At 50.9% G+C, this 17,696-nt stretch overlaps 1 protein-coding gene across 2 annotated transcripts; it reads left to right on the forward strand.

The window, feature by feature from the left end:
- The first annotated feature begins 633 nt into the window (after positions 1-633).
- On the forward strand, positions 634-16,839 carry TICAM1 (TIR domain containing adaptor molecule 1). 2 transcript variants are annotated; one of them, XM_052643421.1, is made up of 3 exons: positions 634-759; positions 3,433-3,483; positions 14,104-16,839. In XM_052643421.1, exon 3 carries the CDS (start codon positions 14,249-14,251, stop codon positions 16,589-16,591), a length of 2,343 nt encoding a protein of 780 aa, XP_052499381.1. In that variant the 5' UTR covers positions 634-759; positions 3,433-3,483; positions 14,104-14,248; the 3' UTR covers positions 16,592-16,839. The 2 variants fall into 2 exon arrangements, with proteins under 2 accessions (XP_052499381.1, XP_052499382.1); XM_052643422.1 differs by lacking the exon at positions 3,433-3,483 and having other exon boundaries at positions 654-759.
- Positions 16,840-17,696: the final 857 nt, after the last annotated feature.

A 17,696-nucleotide genomic window follows, 5' to 3' on the forward strand; every position in this document is an offset into this window, starting at 1 on the left:
TGGTTACAGGCTTTAGTTAGTTCTGCTCCCAGTGAATTTTAAAACGTCACGTTTGCGGCTTCAAGATAATGCCCTCTTGCAAATTCCCTGGCGGTCCTCTGATTCCGACTCTGCCCTTTCATTGACGAGGGCCCAGGTTCAAGCCCTGCTGAGGGTACCAAGATCCCGCTGGGTGACTCGGCCAAAAAGAAAAAAAAAAAAAAAAAAAAAAATATATATATATATATATATATATATATGGCCATCATGCTGTCTGACCCTCTTCCAACCACAAAAGCGTCCCCAAACCCCTCCAGGGTGGCCATGATTCCCACCCTCACCCCTGCCCCCAATTATCCCATCCTTTTTGTTCATTTCCTGGAAAACATTAATTACCCATTGGGATGCACTAAATTGTGGTTCTTTCTCACTAGACTGTGGGTCCCCGCAGACAGGGTTTTGTCCCTGTGGAGCCCCGTGGTGGTCTCCCGCGGCCGGGCCCCCGAAAGGTCCCCAAATACGGTCTACGTGGCAGCCGGGGAGGCAGAGGACGTCGCTGGGGCGCCTCAGGGACTTTCCCTGTCCCGCTGGGAAAGCGTGATCTCACTCGGTTCCTCCCTCCTCGCCGGACGCGGAAGGGGCGGGCGGAGGCCGTGCGCCTGGGGCTACAGGCGCGCCCTCTGCGCTGTGCCTTCCGCGGGCATCGCCACCAGGCCGTCCGGCCACCAACCTCCGCCCCGAGGACGCGAGGCGTGCGGCCGGTCGCTCCCGCGACCCCAGGTAGGTGAGGAAGGGGCGAGGGCCTGGGGGGATGGGAGACCCCCGAAAGCCTGCAGGGGCAGGGGGCCTGGCACCCCGCAACCCTCGCCACGGTCAAGGCCAGCTGCCCTCCTTGGGAGCTTTGGACGTCCTGGCGGTGCATGCTCAGGTGCGCCGCCCCAACGCTGCAGCTCCCCTCCCTGGCCCAAGTCCTCCTCCCCCCTACTCTTCCTCAACACCAGGCGTCCTCCCCAGCAGGCTCTGATTCCCTCCCAATACCCCTTTCCTCCTCCTCGTTTCTGGTATCTTCTCCAAACGCGGCGCTCTCTCTGCCCCAACTCGGGTTCCTCCCGCCCCGGGATCGCCACTCACACCGCCCTCTCCTCCAGGGCACCGAATTCCCACTTTTCCCAGCGGCTCCGGGGACCCCTTCCCAGGCGCGGCGCACTTCTTTCAGTGGGTCTCATCCATCAGATGGGTGCCATCCCATCCGGATGGGTCTCCGGCAATGATCAGCTCCTCATTCCCTAGACCTCCCCGCGGGGTACGGGGTTCGTTGGTACTGGCCCAGGATTGGATCCAGGTCTGATCGCTTGTGGCTGCTGGCACCACTCAGGGCCTGGCTGGCCCCAGACCTTCATCTAGGCACCTGCACTCCTTCCCTCTCCTTGTGGCTGAGCAGGGGTTTGGGGGAGGGGCGCCCCCAGTGACCTGGGCAGGCTGAGGTGTGAGTTCTAGAGTTTGGGGGAAGATTGGTGGAAGCCCCAGGCTCCAGAGCCTGCCCGGGCTTCTGTGTCCTCCTCCGAATTAGGGCCATTCTTTCATCCTTCAACAAACATTTATGGAGCACCTGCTGTGTGCCAGTAGACAGTGTTCAGTACTTTGGGCACACAGTAGGGGCCAAATAGTGTCCTCATGGAACCACAGTAGGCAGAAACCGTGACCCGTGTGTGTGCTAAGTGCAGGGGGCAGGTATCTGATCCCTTCTTTAGTGGACAGGGTTGATAATTCCTCAGATCCAGGCGTGGGAAGGGGACTGCACATAGTAGGTGCTCAGTGAATAAAGGGGGCTTTATTCTGATGGCTCAGATGGTAAAGCAATGCAGGAGATGCGGGTCCGATCCCTGGATCCGGAAATTCCCCTGGAGAAGGGAATGGCAACCCACTCCAGTATTCTTGCCTGGAGAATCCCATGGACAGAGGAGTCTGGTGGGCTACCATCCATGGGGTCGCAAAGAGTCCGATAGGGCTTAGCAACTAACGCCCGCAATGAATCAAGGCAAGGACCCTGTAGCCAGGCTGTCTGGTTTAAATTCCTGCCTCTTTACTTTCTACCTGTGTGATCCTAGGCAAGTCACTCAGCCTCTCTGTGCCTCCCTTTACCCCTGGTAAACAGGCATTTTTTTAAAGTAGTCTTAACTCACAGGGTTGGCTTTTGCTTTGCAGAATGTGCGGCGTATAGCAGGTGCTGAAGAAACACTTATTGAATAAATGCCCCTTGAGTCTTTTACACATTTTTCAGAGATAGTCTGGTTATGGTTTAACTTCCATATCTCTTTGGAACTTTAAACATTTTTTTCTTTCTTTAAAAAAATATCTATTTATTTGACTGTACCAGGTCTTAGTTGAGGCAGCTAGGATCTTGGGTCTTGGTTGCAGCATGCAGGATCTTTAGTTGCAGCAAGCAAAAATCTTAGTTGTAGCATGTGGAATCTAGTTCCCTGACTAGGGATCGAACGGCTCCCTGCATTGGGAGTGCATAGTCCTAACCACTGGACCACCAAAGAATGCTTTATTATATTACTCTAAACCCTCACACATGACAAGGACCCCTTTCCTGCTGGTTTTACACACAAGGAAACTGAGGCTGAAAAACAGGCTCCTACAAGCTGGCAGGTGGCAGAGCCAGGTTCCCCACTCTTGTGGCCGCTCCCCTGCCGCCCATGCGCCCACTGTCAGGTATGAAGTGGACTTTGCCCTGGAGGCCGTGGAAAGTAGGGCAAAATGAAAGCCAGGTTTCCTGAAGGCTGGGGTGACCGCTGGGCAGGGCATATTGAGTGGATGGGGAACACGTTGGGGGAGACAGTGTCTAGGGAGGGGGCACTGAGTCTGGGCTTAGGCTGGCAGACAGGGAGATGGAGAAGAAAGAGGGTGTGATCTTAGGCAGTTTGCCAGGAGGGCTGCTTCTCAGTCTGGCTGCGCTGTATGCTTTCGCACAAACCCAGCCCTGAGCCTCTGCTGTGGGGGCCTCTAGCTCGGGGCCTCAGCTGGGGCGGGGGGCCAGGGTAGGGCAGTCATCATGTACTTGAAGGCTCGTGGAGCAATCAGGATGTGCCAGGCATTGGTCTGTACCATCTCTACGTGGATTAGCTCATTAGACCTATGACAGCCCGCGTAGGAAGGGCTTATCTTTGTACCCAATCCACAGAGGAGACTGAGGCACTGACGTTTATACGGCCAGCCCAAGGTCATAACCTGGAGGCAGTACAGCTGAGATCTGAACCCCAAGGGCACGCTGTCTCTGGCTGCTCTCTGTTGCCCTGGAGGTGACTCATTTCAGATGGGTGATCAGTAAAAGGGAATAGCCTTTGGCTCCCAGACCAGTGCAGCCGGCAGAGTCTCGCTGACCGTCCAAATCCCGAGAGAAACCAAAACATCTGAGTTTCACACACAATCTCCTCTGTTTAATGTCAGCAGCTATTTCAGATGGACTTCTCACACTGTTGCTGGTGAAGTCGGGAGTTGGTAAGTTTCATTTTTCAAGATTTTTTTTTAATGCGGACCATTTAGAAAGTCTATTGAATGTGTTACAACATGGCTTCTGTTTCACATCTTGGTCTTTTGGTCATGAGGTTATGTGAGATCTTAGCTCCCCAGCCGAGGATTGAACCTACACACCCATCATTGGAAGGCGAAGTCTTAACCACTGGACCACCAGGGAAGTCCCTCCTTTTAACATTTTATAGACGTAGAACCTGAATTCAGAATAGGACACAGATCCTAAGTATTGAACTTGAATTTTCAGAGTGAACACTGCATGAAATAGAACTTCATGTCTAGCCCCTGTCGTGTCCCATCCTTCACACTCTATCAGTTGTTGTCCTTTATCAGTTAAAAATTGGAGGGTGCATGTCAACACGTGTCTGATTTTTTTATCTTTTTTAAAATTAATTTTTATTGGAGTATAGTTGATTTACAATGTTGTGTTAGTTCCGGGTGTACCAGAAAGTGAGTCAATTCTACATATACATATAGCCACTCTTTTTTTTTTTTTTAAGCTTCTGTCCCTGTATATGTCATTACAAAGTACTGAGTAGAGTCCCCTGTGATTTTTTTCTTTTTAAGTTACTACACACACAGCTGTTTCTAGGAGCCACTGAGAGGTGGAAAGAAAGTTGATCCAAGGGTCAAAACTGCAAGTAATTTGGATATTTCCATAAGTTTTGGCTGACTTGTGGCCCATCTGAAAGTAAGATTGTTGTCCTTTTTGATCCCATTTTGCTGATGATGGTAACTCACATCAGAGGTAGGAGAAAGTATACACTTTGCCTTTTTCGTACTGCTTACTCGTGCCTGCATTATAGCAAGTCATCTGTCTTCCGCTTTCCTCCAGGACACTCTGGCCGTGAGATCATTGCACGGGCTATTTTAATTATAACTAGATAAATCTGTTTCTTAGGCCATGTAACCAGGTCCATGGAAGCTAGACTCTCTGGTGATACACTTTGGAGACCACAGGGTTAGTGGGTTTAGATTCAGGCAGCCTGGGTTCCCGTCCACCTGTGCTCCTTACATACCTTTTCTCATACGAATTCTTCCCCCCGCCCAATATTTATTATTTATTTATCTGGCTGCACTGGGTCTTAGGACATTAGTTCCCTCACCAGGTATCAAACCCGGGCCCCCTGCCTTGGGAGCGCAGAGTCTTGACCACTGGGCCACCAGGGAAGTCCCATTCTTGTACTAATTCTTCCAGGTCTGGTATGTATTTTTTCAGAGCTCGACTCAAACTCTCTTTCTATGTATATGTATATAGTTTAAGTGAAATCTTAGCCTACTGAAACAAAGTTGGGTTTAACGGGGTGAAATTTTTTCTTTTTTTCACACTGCCCAACTTTTCCATTTTCAGTTCAGTTCATTTGCTCAGTCATGTCTGCTCTTTGTGACGCCATGAACTGCAGCACGCCAGGCCTCCCTGTCCATCACCAACCCCCAGAGTCCACCCAAACCCATGTCCATCGAGTTGGTGATGCCATCCAACCATCTAATCCTCTGTCGTCCCCTTCTCCTCCTGCCCTCAATCTTTCCCAGCATCAGGGTCTTTTCCAATGAGTTAGCTCTTTGCATCAGGTAGCTTAAGTATTGGAGTTTTAGCTTCAACATTAGTCCTTCCAATGAACACCCAGGACTGATCTCCTTTGGATGGACTGGTTGGATCTCCTTGCAGTCCAAGGGACTCTCAAGAGTCTTCTCCAACACCACAGTTCAAAAGCATCAATTCTTTGACACTCAGCTTGCTTTATAGTCCAACTCTCACATCCACACATGACCACTGGAAAAACCATATCCTTGACTAGACAGACCTTTGTTGACAAAGTAACGTCTCTGCTTTTTAATATGCTGTCTAGGTTGGTCATAACTTTCCTTCCAAGGAGTAAGTGTCTTTTAATTTCATGGCTGCAATCATCATCTGCAGTGATTTTGGAGCCCAGAAAAACAGTCTCAGCCATTGTTTCCACTGTTTTCCCATCTATCTGCCATGAAGTGATGGCCCCAGATGCCATGATCTTCATTTTCTGAATGTTGAGCTTTAAGCCAACTTTTTCACTCTCCTCTTTCACTTTCATCAAGAGGCTCTTTAGTTCCTCTTCACTTTCTGCCATAAGGGTGGTGTCATCTGCATATCTGAGGTTATTGATATTTCTCCCAGCAATCTTGATTCCAGCTTTTGCTTCTTCCAGCCCCAGCATTTCTCATGATGTACTCTGCATAGAAGTTAAATAAGCAGGGTGACAATATACAGCCTTGACGTACTCCTTTTCCTATTTGGAACCAGTCTGTTGTTCCATGTCCAGTTCTAACTGTTGCTTCCTGGCCTGCATACAGATTTATCAAGAGGCAGGTCCGGTGGTCTGGTAGTCCCATCTCTTGAAGAATTTTCCACAGTTGATTGTGATCCACATAGTCAAAGGCTTTGCCATAGTCAATAAAGCAGAAATAGATATTTTTCTGGAACTCTCTTGCTTTGTCGATGATCCAGCGGATGTTGGCAATTAGATCTCTGGTTCCTCTGCCTTTTCTAAAACCAGCTTGAACATCTGGAAGTTCACGGTTCACATATTGCTGAAGCCTGGCTTGGAGAATTTTGAGCATTACCTTACTAGTGTGTGAGATGAGTGTAATTGTGTGGTAGTTTGAGCATTCTTTGGCATTGCCTTTCTTTGGGATTGGAATGAAAACTGACCTTTTCCAGTCCTATAGCCACTGCTGAGTTTTTCAAATTTGCTGGCATATTGAGTGCAGCACTTTCACAGCGTCATCTTTCAGGATTTGAAATAACTCAACTGGAATTCCATCACCTCCACTAGCTTTGTTCATAGTGGTGCTTCCTAAGGCCCACTCGACTTCACATTCCAGGATGTCTGGCTCTAGATGAGTGATCACACCATTGTGATTATCTGGGTTGTGAAGATCCTTTTTGTACAGTTCTTCTGTGTATTCTTGCCACCTCTTCTTAACATCTTCTGCTTCTGTTAGGTTCCTACCATTTCTGTCCTTTATTGAGCTCATCTTTGCATGAGATGTTCCCTTGGTATCTCTAATTTTCTTGAAGAGATCTCTAGTTTCCCATTCTATTGTTTTCCTCTATTTCTTTGCACTGATCGCTGAGGAAGGCTTTCTTATCTCTCCTTGCTATTCTTTGGAACTCTGCATTCAAGTAGGTATATCTTTTCTTTTCTCCTTTGCTTTTCACTTCCCTTCTTTTCACAGCTATTTGTAAGGCCTCCCCAGACAGCCGTTTTGCTTTTTTGCATTTCTTTTTCTTGGGGATGGTCTTGATCCCTGTCTCCTGTACAATGTCACGAATCTCTGTCCGTAGTTCATCAGGCACTCTGTCTATCAGATCTAGGCCCTTAAATCTATTTCTCACTTCCACTGTATAGTCAGTCATAAGGGATTTGATTTAGGTCATTCCTGAATGGTCTAGTGGTTTTCTCCACTTTCTTCAATTTCAGTCTGAATTTGGCAATAAGGAGTTCATGATCTGAGCCACAATCAGCTCCCGGTGTTGTTTTTGCTGACTGTATAGAGCTTCTCCATCTTTGGCTGGAGAGAATATAATCAATCTGATTTCGGTGTCGACCATCTGGTGATGTCCATGTGTAGACTCTTCTGTTGTGTTGTTGGAAGAGGGTGTTTGCTATGACCAGTGCATTCTCTTGGCAGAACTCTATTAGCCTTTGCCCTGCTTCATTCTGTACTCCAAGGCCAAATTTGCCTGTTAAAATTGAATAAAATGTAATATTTACTTTCTCCTCGGCAACTTGTAGCCACATTTCCAGTGCTCAGTAGCCACACAGAGCTGGGACTGCCATAACAAAGTCCCTCAGGTGTGGGGCTTAAATACCAGAAATTTATACTCTCATGGTCTGGAAGCTGGAAGTCCAAGATGACGGTGTAGGCCGGGCTGGTTCCCTCTGAGGCCTCTCTCCTTGGCTTGCAAATGGCTGTCTTCTCTCTCTGTGTCCTCAAGAGATCCTCTGTCTGGGGTGTCTGTGTCCTAATCCCATTTTATAAGGACACCAGTCTTATCGGATTGGGCTTCCCAAGTGGCTCAGTGGTAAAGTAGCTACCTGCAAGGCAAGAGATGCAGGAGACCTAGGTTTGATTCCTGGGTGGGAAGACCCTCTGGAGAAGGAAACAGCAACCTGCTCCAGTATTCTTGCTTGGACAATCCCATGGACAGAGGAGCCTGGCAGGCTATAGTCCGTGGGGTTGCAAAGAGTAGGACACGACTGAGCGACTGAGCGCGCGTGCACGCGCGCGCGCGCACACACACACACACACACACTTAATGGATTAGGGCCCCACCCTAGTGACCTCATTTTAACTTCATTACCTCTGTAAAGATCCCATCTTCACTGTAGTAACATCCTGAGGTCCTAGGGGTTAGAGTTTTAACATCTAAACTTGGGGCTGCTACTGCTGCTGCTAAGTCGCTTCAGTCATGTCTGACTCTGTGCGACCCCATAGATGGCAGCCCATCAGGCTCCACCATTCCTGGGATTCTCCAGGCAAGAACACTGGAGTGGGGTGCCATTTCCTTCTCCAATGCATGAAAGTGAAAAGTGAAAGTGAAGTCGCTCAGTCGTGTCCGACTCTTAGCGACCCCATGGACTGCAGTCCACCAGGCCCCTCCATCCATGGGATTCTCCAGGCAAGAGTACCCAATTCAATTAATGACAGCCAGTTGGGATTCCCTGGTGGTCCAGTGGTTGAGACTGTTTCCAGTGCCGGGAGCAAGGATTCAATGCTTGGCCAGGGAGCTAAGATTCTGAATGCTGCATGGCAAGGCCAAAACAAACAAAAACAACCAGTTATGCTCCATAATAATTATATGGACTAGTGTTGTTTCAGTCATATTCAGCTCTTTTCAATCCTGTGGACTGTAGCCCAGCAGGCTCCTCTGTCCATAGGATTCTCCAGGCAAGAATACTGGAGTGGGTTGTCATTTCCTTCTCCAGGGGATCTTTCTGACCCAGGGAATGAACCTGCGTCTCTTATGCCTCCTGCACTGACAGGCAGGTTCTTTATCACTAGCACCACCTGGGAAGCCCATGTGGGCTCCAGTGACAGGCATTTTGGTTCTCGGATTAGAAACACCAGTGTCATAGCACTGTTCTGCCCATCCCTAGCTGTGCAATCGAAGTTTGCCCCTCTGTGGCATGGAAAAAGAAAAATCTTATACCTCTTTTGTAGCCCAGGTGTTGGCAGACTTTTCCTGGAAAGGACGCGAGTATCTATTGTCATCTGTAGGGGCTACATGGTCCCTGTGGCAGCTACTCAGCGGAAAGCAGCCCTGGGCCCCAGATCAATGAGTGAGCATGCCTGTGTTCCAGGACAGCTCCACTAAAACAGCCTGTGGCCTGGGCTTTGTGACCCCTGTCCTAGGCAGCTGTACAGTGTCACTGGGGCAGGCTTGACCAAAAATCTGATGGAGAAGAGGGAGTGAGCTGTGGGGATACACAGTGTTCTAGGCAGAAGAGCAGCCCGTGCAAAGGCCCTGAGATAGGACCGTGTCTGGCAAGTTTGAAGGACCACAGGAAGGACAGTGTGGCAATTAAGAAACATAATATACTAGGGTGGGACTTCCTGGCGGTCCAGTGGTTACGACTCTGTGCTTCCACTGCAAGGGGTACAGGTTTGATCCCTGGTTGGGGAAACTAAGATCCCACATGTGGCGCAAATAAATACACTTGTTTGTAGATTATGTATATATGTGGCTTCCGAGGTGGCTCAGTGGTAAAGAATCTGTCTGCCAATGCAGAAGGCCCAGGTTTGATCCCTGGATTGGGAAGATCCCCTGAAGAAGGAAATGGCAACCCACTCCAGTATTCTTGCCTGGAGAATCCCATGGACAGAGGAGCCTGGCGGGCTACAGTCCGTGGGGTCACAAAGATTTGGACACAACTGAGCATGCATTTTTTATATACATATACCTACTTTGTTGCCATATATTACCATATATTTGCTCTTGACAGAAGTAAAAACATTTATGAAAAGAAAAAAAGGAACTCTTCACAGTAATATATGGCTCATATTGGGTCTTTATGGAAAAATAATTCAGAAACCAAGGAAGCACATAAGCAATACTCGTTCTCCTTTTTATAGTTATGACTCTACTTTAAAAATATGTATTTCTTTATAGATTATTTATTTGGTTGTGCTGGGTCTTAGTTGCAGCATGTGGGATCTAGTTCCCTGACCAGGGTTTGAACCTGGGCCCCTGTATTGAGAGCGTGGAGTCTTAGCCAAGGGACTGCCAGGGAAATCCCTTTACTCTTGACAAATCAAGCATGGAAATGTTGACCTTCAGTCTAGTGGACAGAAGTGGTTTTGTTGCTTTGCTTTTGTCATATATTATATATAATAATAGTATTTTATATACAGTTTATAAATTGGACTCGATTGTCAGCTCCGAGGGGGAAGAGAATTCCTTTTTCATTCTTCTTTCTGTCCTGATATGATCAGTAGTGTCCATACATGGCAAATGCTGGAAAATTACCTCTTGAATGAATAAATGAATGTTATGTATCTACCGTTTTCTCCTCTTCACAGACTTCCTTTATTACTTGCAATAAATATGTTTAGAGTTTTTACTTTGTGGATGGCACAATGGCTTGCCTTTTTTTTTTTTTTTTTAAGCTCACCAGGTCTCTCAAAAATATCTGAATCAATTGCTAATTTGGCACAACTGAACAGATTCCTGAAAATCTGCATTTCTGGCTTGTCTTGAAATGTTAGCAAATGTGGTCCTGCTGAGCCCATTTGTCTTCTTGGAAATACGCATGAGGCAAGGCCACCACATTTAGACAGGTTGAGGTGGTTCTAGGTTTTCGAGTTAAAGCCCAAGTGCCCTCTCCCCGACACCCCCAGACCCACAAGACCCTGCGTCCCCTGCCCGTCCCCTCCCTGCCCTCCCCTCCTCCCTCTCTCCCCTTTGCTCACTCTGCTCCCGCTACACAGGCCTCTTCGATGCTCCTCCAACACACCAGACACAGTCCAGCCCCAGGGCCTTTGCACAGGCTGTTCCCTCTGCCTGAATCTCTCTTCCCTCAGATGTTCGATGGGTGACTTTCTCCCCATGTTTGTGTCTCTTCTCATCAAGACCTTCCTAAACCATGTTGTTTAAAACTGCGCAGTGCTCCAGTTGGTAAGACTCTGCGTTCCCAGTGCAGGGGTCCCAGGTCAGGGAAGTAGTCCCACACGCCACAGCTAAGAGCTGGTGCAGCCAAATAAATAAATATTAAAAACAAAACTGCACACACCCACCCCTTGATTCTTGGGGTCCATGACCCTCCTCCCCTTCTTGTTTCTCTGTGGCATTTGTACAGTATAAATGTGATATACCATGAATTTCACTCATATCTCTGTTGACCACTTGTCCCCCCCACTAGGAAGTCAGCGCCACTTTTTGGGGTCTCTGTTATTTCTCCATCCCCATAAGCATTTCAACGTGTCAGGCCGCTTCAATTTTCAGACCCAACCAGACAGCTGCTCACCTCCTGGTGGGTTTCCCCCAGCACCGCCTCACCCTCTGCGCCTTCTTGGCCACTTCTCCTCTGCCCACTCTGCTCAGTTACGTCTCCCTCAACCCTCCACCCTCTGGCTCTCTCTGCTCTGTGCCTGGCTTTCCTGGAATCATTGACCTTTGTCCTGGGCCCTATGACATTTGCTAAAAATGAATTTGCAAAAAAAAAAAAAAAAATGCTGAGTCATTTATACAGTGACGCGTGTGATTTGTCAATCGAGGGGGTTGATGGATGAATCAGCTCTTGATCCAGACCAGGGATCCTCCACGTCAGGGCTTAGCAGCATCTAGGGCCAGGTCATTCTCTTGGGGACAGGGGGGTCACCCTGGGTGCTGTGGAATATTGAGCTGCGTCCCTGGCACCCACCCACTCAATGCCAGGAGCCTCCTTCGATGCAGTTGTGACAACCAGAACTGTTCCCAGATGTTGCCAAGTGTCCCCTGTGGGGATAGAGTTGTCCATGGTGGAGATGCACTGGTTTTGGCTCTTGGTGGGGGGGGTCTCATCGTGGGCACCAGGGTGGAACAGGAAGTAGGCATAGTTGAGGGGCAAAGAAAGTGTTCTTAGCCCCCTGGACTGGGAGTGAGGTTGTGCATTTTTACAGGTCTGAATGTGATATACCTGGAGCACCTGGGGACTTAAATTTGGGGGTTTGGGACACTTTCCATGGTGTCTTGTTCTCTGCCCATGGGAGAAACCTTCTCTCTGTACATGCCTTTTTTTTTTTTTTTTTTTCCACACCATGTGACTTATGGGATCTTAGTTCCCTGGACTGCTGTGCTGTGCTGTGCTAAGTTGCTTCCATTGTGTCTGACTCTTTGTGACCCCCATGGACTGTAGCCTGCCAGGCTTCTCTATCCATGGGATTCTCCAGGCAAGAATACTGGAGTGGGTTGCCATGCCTTTCTCCTGGAGATCTTCCCAACCCAGGGATCAAACCCAGGTCTCCTGCATTGCAGGTGGATTCTTTACCCAGCTGAGCCACTGGGGAAGCCCAAGGATACTGAAGTGAGTAGCCTATCCCTTCTCCAGCAGATATTCCCAAACCAGGAATTGAACTGGGGTCTCCTGCATTGCAGGCAGATTCTTTACCAACTGAGCTATCGGGAAAGCTGGTGGTTGGGAGGCAGACAGAAAATGTAAAAGGTTTAACACACAGGAAAAGGTCACCCAGTGGCCAGTTCTGTTGTGGGGGGACATGGAGAAGACAGACTGGGATAGAGAACCAGGGTGGTCACAGAGGGCTCCCTGAGGTGGTGTCTTTGTACCTGGGGGCTGAGGATGAGATTTGGGTCACCCAGGCAAAGGTCTCAGTGCTCCAAGCAGAGGGAATGGTGTGTGAAAAGAGCCTGTGGTGGGAACCAGCTTGGCATTTTTCAAGAAATGGAGAGAAGAGGAAAGAGCCTCCAAAGGCTTGGCAGCAGTATTAGTCATAGACCTGACCCTTGGTCATGATTAACTTTATAGTAATAATAAAACATGTATCAGTTAGCTATTGCTACATAACAAATTACCCCAGAACTTCATGGCTTCAAAACACAGACATTTATTATCTCACACAGTTTCTGAATATTAGGAATCTGGGGGTCAGATGAGCTGGATGGTTCTGTCTCTAGGTCTCTGATAAACTTGGCAGTCAGGCTGTCTTCCTGGCTGCATCATCTGAAGACTCAACTGGGGCTGGATTCTGAGACTGGCACCCCCATGTGGCTGCTGGTGGTGGTGGTTTAGTCACAAGTGGCTTTTCTCTCTGTACCGCTGTTTGGTGGTGGTGGTGGTTTAGTGGCTGGTGGTGAGAAGCCTCAGTTCCTCCCCAGGTGGGCCCTTTATATCAGGGTTTGCCCCTGACAGAGTGACAGAGAGAATGACTAAGAAGGAAGCCGGTGTCTTTTATTTTTTAAAATTTATTTTGGCTGTACCAATATGGCATGTGCGATCTTAGTTCCCCAACTAGGGATCGAATTCACACCCTCTGCAATGGAAACGCAGAATCTTAACCACCAGACTGCCAGGGAAATCCCAAGCCAGTGTCTTTCATAACCTAATGTCACAAGTAACACCTCATCACTTCTGCCATATTCTATCAAACTCACAGAAATCTAGGACCACATTGGAAGGACCACCCTGGACTGTGAATACCAGGATGTGGGGTCACCAGTGTCACCTAGGAGACTACTTCCTGAGTGACAGGTATTGAGTGCCTGCTGACTTCCATTCATGGGACTCAGAACTTTCCATATGTTAACGCTACTCAGCTCCCTGAAACACTCCCCTAAGTGGGCTTATTAGCATCCTAATAGGCAGTGTAGCCTTGTGGTTAAGCACATTAGCCCCAGCCTCTGGAACCAGACAAGTGAGTGAAGTGAAAGTGAAGTCGCTCAGTCGTGTCCGACTCTTTGCGACCCTGTGGACTGTAGCCCACCAGGCTCTTCTGTCCATGGGATTCTCCAGGCAAGAATACTGGAGTGGGTTGCCATTTCCTTCTCCAGGGGATCTTCCCGACCCAGGGATTATCCCCTATGCCATGTGGCAAAATATCAAACAAACAACTAAACAAACAAAACCCAGATCTCTCACTGGCTGTGACTTGGGGCAAATGCCTTCACTTCTCTGGCTTACCTTTTTCCTCTGTGAATAGAAAAAATATTAGTTGCTCAGTCATGTCGGACCCTTTTCGACTTCATGGAATGTAGCCCGCCAGGCTCCTCTGTCTGTGGGATTCTCCAGGCAAAGATACTGGAGTGGGTAGCCATTTCCTTCTCCAGAGGATCTTCCTGGGAATGCCTACCCACTCCAGTATTCTTGCTTGCAGACTTTCCAATTGTGGCACTCGGGCTTCCGAGCCTGGGCTCAGTAGCTCTGCTGCACGTGGAGTCTTAGTTCCCCGATCAGGGATAGAACCCACATCCCCTGCATTGCAGGGCAGATTCTGAACCACTGGACCACCAGGGCAGTCCGGGTCTGCTGGGTTTTGGTGGCATTGGGGGGGTGACGTCTGGACTGCCTCTCAGAGCCCCCTTTCTGGTGATAAGCATGTCTTTCTGCTTCACAGGTCAGCTCTACAGCCCCCAGGGGTCCTAGTACCCGTGAGCAGGGTGGAGACACCGGGCCTGCAGCGCAGCGGGCAGGGTGCGGAACATGACTTCATCATCCAGCGCTTCTCCCGCAGCCGCTGGAGGCCACACCCACCTGAGCCCATGGCCTGCACCGGCCCTTCGCTCTCTGGAGCCTTTGACATTCTAGGCGCGGCGGGTCAGGACAAGCTCTTGTATCTTAAGCACAAACTGAAGACCCTGAGGCCCGGCTGCCGAGGGGCGTACCTCCTGCACGCCATGGTGCTCCTGAAGCTGGGCCAGGAGACCGAGGCCAGGATCTCCCTGGAGGCCCTGAAGGCGGATTCGGTGGCCCAACTGGTGGCCCGCCAGTGGGCTGGGGTGGACAGTACCGAGGCTCCAGAGGAGCCCCCAGACGTGTCCTGGGCCGTTGCCAGGGTGTACCACCTTCTCGCCGAGGAGAAGCTGTGTCCCGCGACTATGCGGGAGGAGGCCTACCGGGCAGCCCTCCGAGCTTTCAGCTCCAGGGACGACCTCCAGCTGGGGGAGCTCCAGGAAGAGGCCCGGGACCGGTGCGGGTGGGACGTCCTTGGGGATCTGGGAGGAGTCCAAACACTGCATTCCGCTCTGGGCTGCCTCCCGCCGCCGTCCTCGGCCTCACTTTCCCGGACGCGCAGCGACCCGCAGCCCATAGAGCATCTTTCGGGCTGGAGCAGAGCGTGTTCCCTAAGATCCACTGGCAGCCCGGCCTCCTTGGGCAGCAACTTGGAAATCAGTCAGTCGCCCACCATGGCCCTCCTGAGCGTGCACCACAGCCCCCACGGGCCCAGCAAGCTGTGTGACCATCCCCAGGCCAGAGTGGTGCCCGAGCCTGCCCCTTTGGGTTGCCAGGAACCCGAGGAGATGAGCTGGCCCCCATTGGTGGAGGCTGCTGGCTCCCCGGTGCGGCCGAGCAGCCCAGGCCCCGGGCTTCCCGAGGTGACCACCGATGCCTGCCCCGCCAGCCCGCACTACCCACCGGAAGTTCCGGAAATCAGCGCCCACTATCCGGTGGAGTGTACGGATGTGCCAGCAGCCCCGAAATCTCTCCCCTCGCCTTCCAAAAACGCCTGCCTAGTCACAGATCAGACGCCAGTCCAACTTTCAGAGGAAGACACCGCTTACCTGTCGGCTCAGCCACGCCCACCAACTCCTTCTGTGCCCCAAACATCCCCATCTTTTCCTTCCCCATCAACGTCTCCCTTTCCTTCCCCATCGACCCCTCCTGAGGCTCACCCGACCCCTGCTACGGCTCACCCGACCCCTGCTACGGCTCACCCGACCCCTCCTACGGCTCACCCGACCCCTCCTACGGCTCACTCGACCTCTCCTAAGGCTCACCCGACCGTCTGGAACCCAGAGCCCCCTCCTCCGGAGCTGGAGTCCGAGCAGAAATTCTTTAACTTTGTGGTGCTCCACGCCAGTGCAGACGAGCACATCGCATTGCGCGTGCGCGAGAGGCTGGAGGCGCTGGGCGTGCGCGATGGGGCCACGTTCTGCGAGGATTTCCAGGTGCCCGGGCGTGGCGAGCTGCACTGCCTGCAGGATGCTCTAGACCACTCGGCATTCATCATCCTGCTGCTCACCTCCAACTTCGACTGCCGCCTGAGCCAGCATCAGACGAACCAGTCTCTGATGAGCAGCCTCACGCGCCACGGATGGCAGGACTGCGTCATTCCCTTCCTGCCCCTGGAGAGTTCCCTGGCCCAGCTCAGCCCCAGCACGTCTAGCCTGCTTACCGGCCTGGTGTTGCTGGACGAGCACTCCAAGATCTTCGCCAGGAAGGTGACCAACACCTTCAAGCCCCAGATGCTGCGGGCCCGCAAGGCCAAGTGGAGGAAGGAACAGGATGCCCGGGCACTGCGGGAACAGAGCCAACAGCTGGAAAGTGAACGGCAGCACGCAGCGGCGTGGGGCGCGGCGTGCTCGGCTTATGTCCATAGCTACCTGGCCTACCAGACGCAGGTGGAGAAGCTCCAGGTTGCTTTGGCGAACTACATGCCATTTGGAACTCAGCTGCCCTTTGGGGGACAGGGGTCCCTGGGAACCCCACCATCACCCTTTCCCACCCTGCCGGGTCATCAGCCACCGCCCCTACCTCCTTGGCTGGGGGGCACACCCCCACCGATCTTCCCGCAACCCCCACCGACCTTTCCGCAACCCCCACCGACCTTCCCGCAAACCCCACCGACCTTCCCGCAACCCCCGCCGACCTTCCCGCAACCCCCACCGACCTTTCCGCAACCCCCACCGACCTTTCCGCAACCCCCACCGGCCTTCCCACAGCCCCCGGACTTCTCACAGGCACCACCTGCGCGTCCTCAGAGCCCTGGGCTCCAGCCCCTCATCATACACCATGCACAGATGGTACAGCTGGGGGTCAACAACCACATGTGGAATCAGAGAGGGACCCAGGCACCCGAGGACAAGACGCGGGAAACGGAATGACCAAGTGACTGGATCCGATGACCTCGGCTTTGGCCACTCCCCTTCATCTCTAGGGGGGGGGTGGAGCACGGGGTTTTTTGCTACTTTCAGGACACTGCAGGGGAGAACTTCCGTCTCAGGAAATAGGGCAAAATCGGCCCCATGACTTTCTGGCCCTGGAGGTGGCCAGAACTGGATATGAGTTTATAAATTCTCTCTCTTCCCCTCTCTCTAGATGGTAGTGATGGGGAATGAGCTGGGGGTATGGGTATGGTGTTTCAATTGTAATAAATATTTATTGAATGCTTTGATAGCACCATTGTACTCAGGAAGGCCTGCTCCTTGCCATTTGTCAAGATAAAAACGTGGCTAGTGGGACTTCCCTGGTGGCCCAGTGGTTAAGACTCTCCGCTTCCAATGCAGGGGGCACAGGTTCCATACCTTGTCAGCGAACTGAGATCCCACATGCCATGCTGTGTGGCCAAAAGCAAAACAAAAAAAACAGGTGGCTACTATTGCCATAAAAGGAACAGGAGCTGAAATTTTGGTTTTGCTTCATTGGTCAGGATGTAGTCCCCTGGACCACCCCCAGGTGCAAGGGAAGCTGGGAAATATAATCTTCTCACGGGCCATGTGCTTTGCCAAAAGTGTTGGTTCTAATTCTAGAGAAGGTGGAGAGAAAACACATTGAGAGTACATATAGCTGTTTCTATTGCAGCCCTTTTTTGGGGAAGAAGGGTTCTGCATTGATGCTCTTACCTTGAAGGCTGGGCTCAGATCACACTGTGTATTCTTGTACAAGTGCCTTCACCTCTCTTGAGTCTCTGCTTTCTCACCTGTGAAATGGGTTTACGAGGCCATCGTTCCAAGGTCACCAGCGGATTGTGGGCGATTGCACTGAAATACCAGGGACAGTGTAAGTGCTTGTTAACTTCGTGTCTGGTATGAAGGGGATTAATCGTTTTAAGGGTCTCTTATTCTCTTTTGAGGAGAAGGCAATGGCACCCCACTCTAGTACTCTTGCTTGGAAAATCCCATGGACGGAGGAGCCTGGTGGGCTGCACTCCATGGGGTCGCTGAGGGTCAGACACGACTGAGCGACTTCACTTTCACTTTTCACTTTCAT

Source organism: Budorcas taxicolor, chromosome 7 (assembly GCF_023091745.1).
Source record: "Budorcas taxicolor isolate Tak-1 chromosome 7, Takin1.1, whole genome shotgun sequence".
Lineage (NCBI taxonomy): Eukaryota > Metazoa > Chordata > Mammalia > Artiodactyla > Bovidae > Budorcas > Budorcas taxicolor.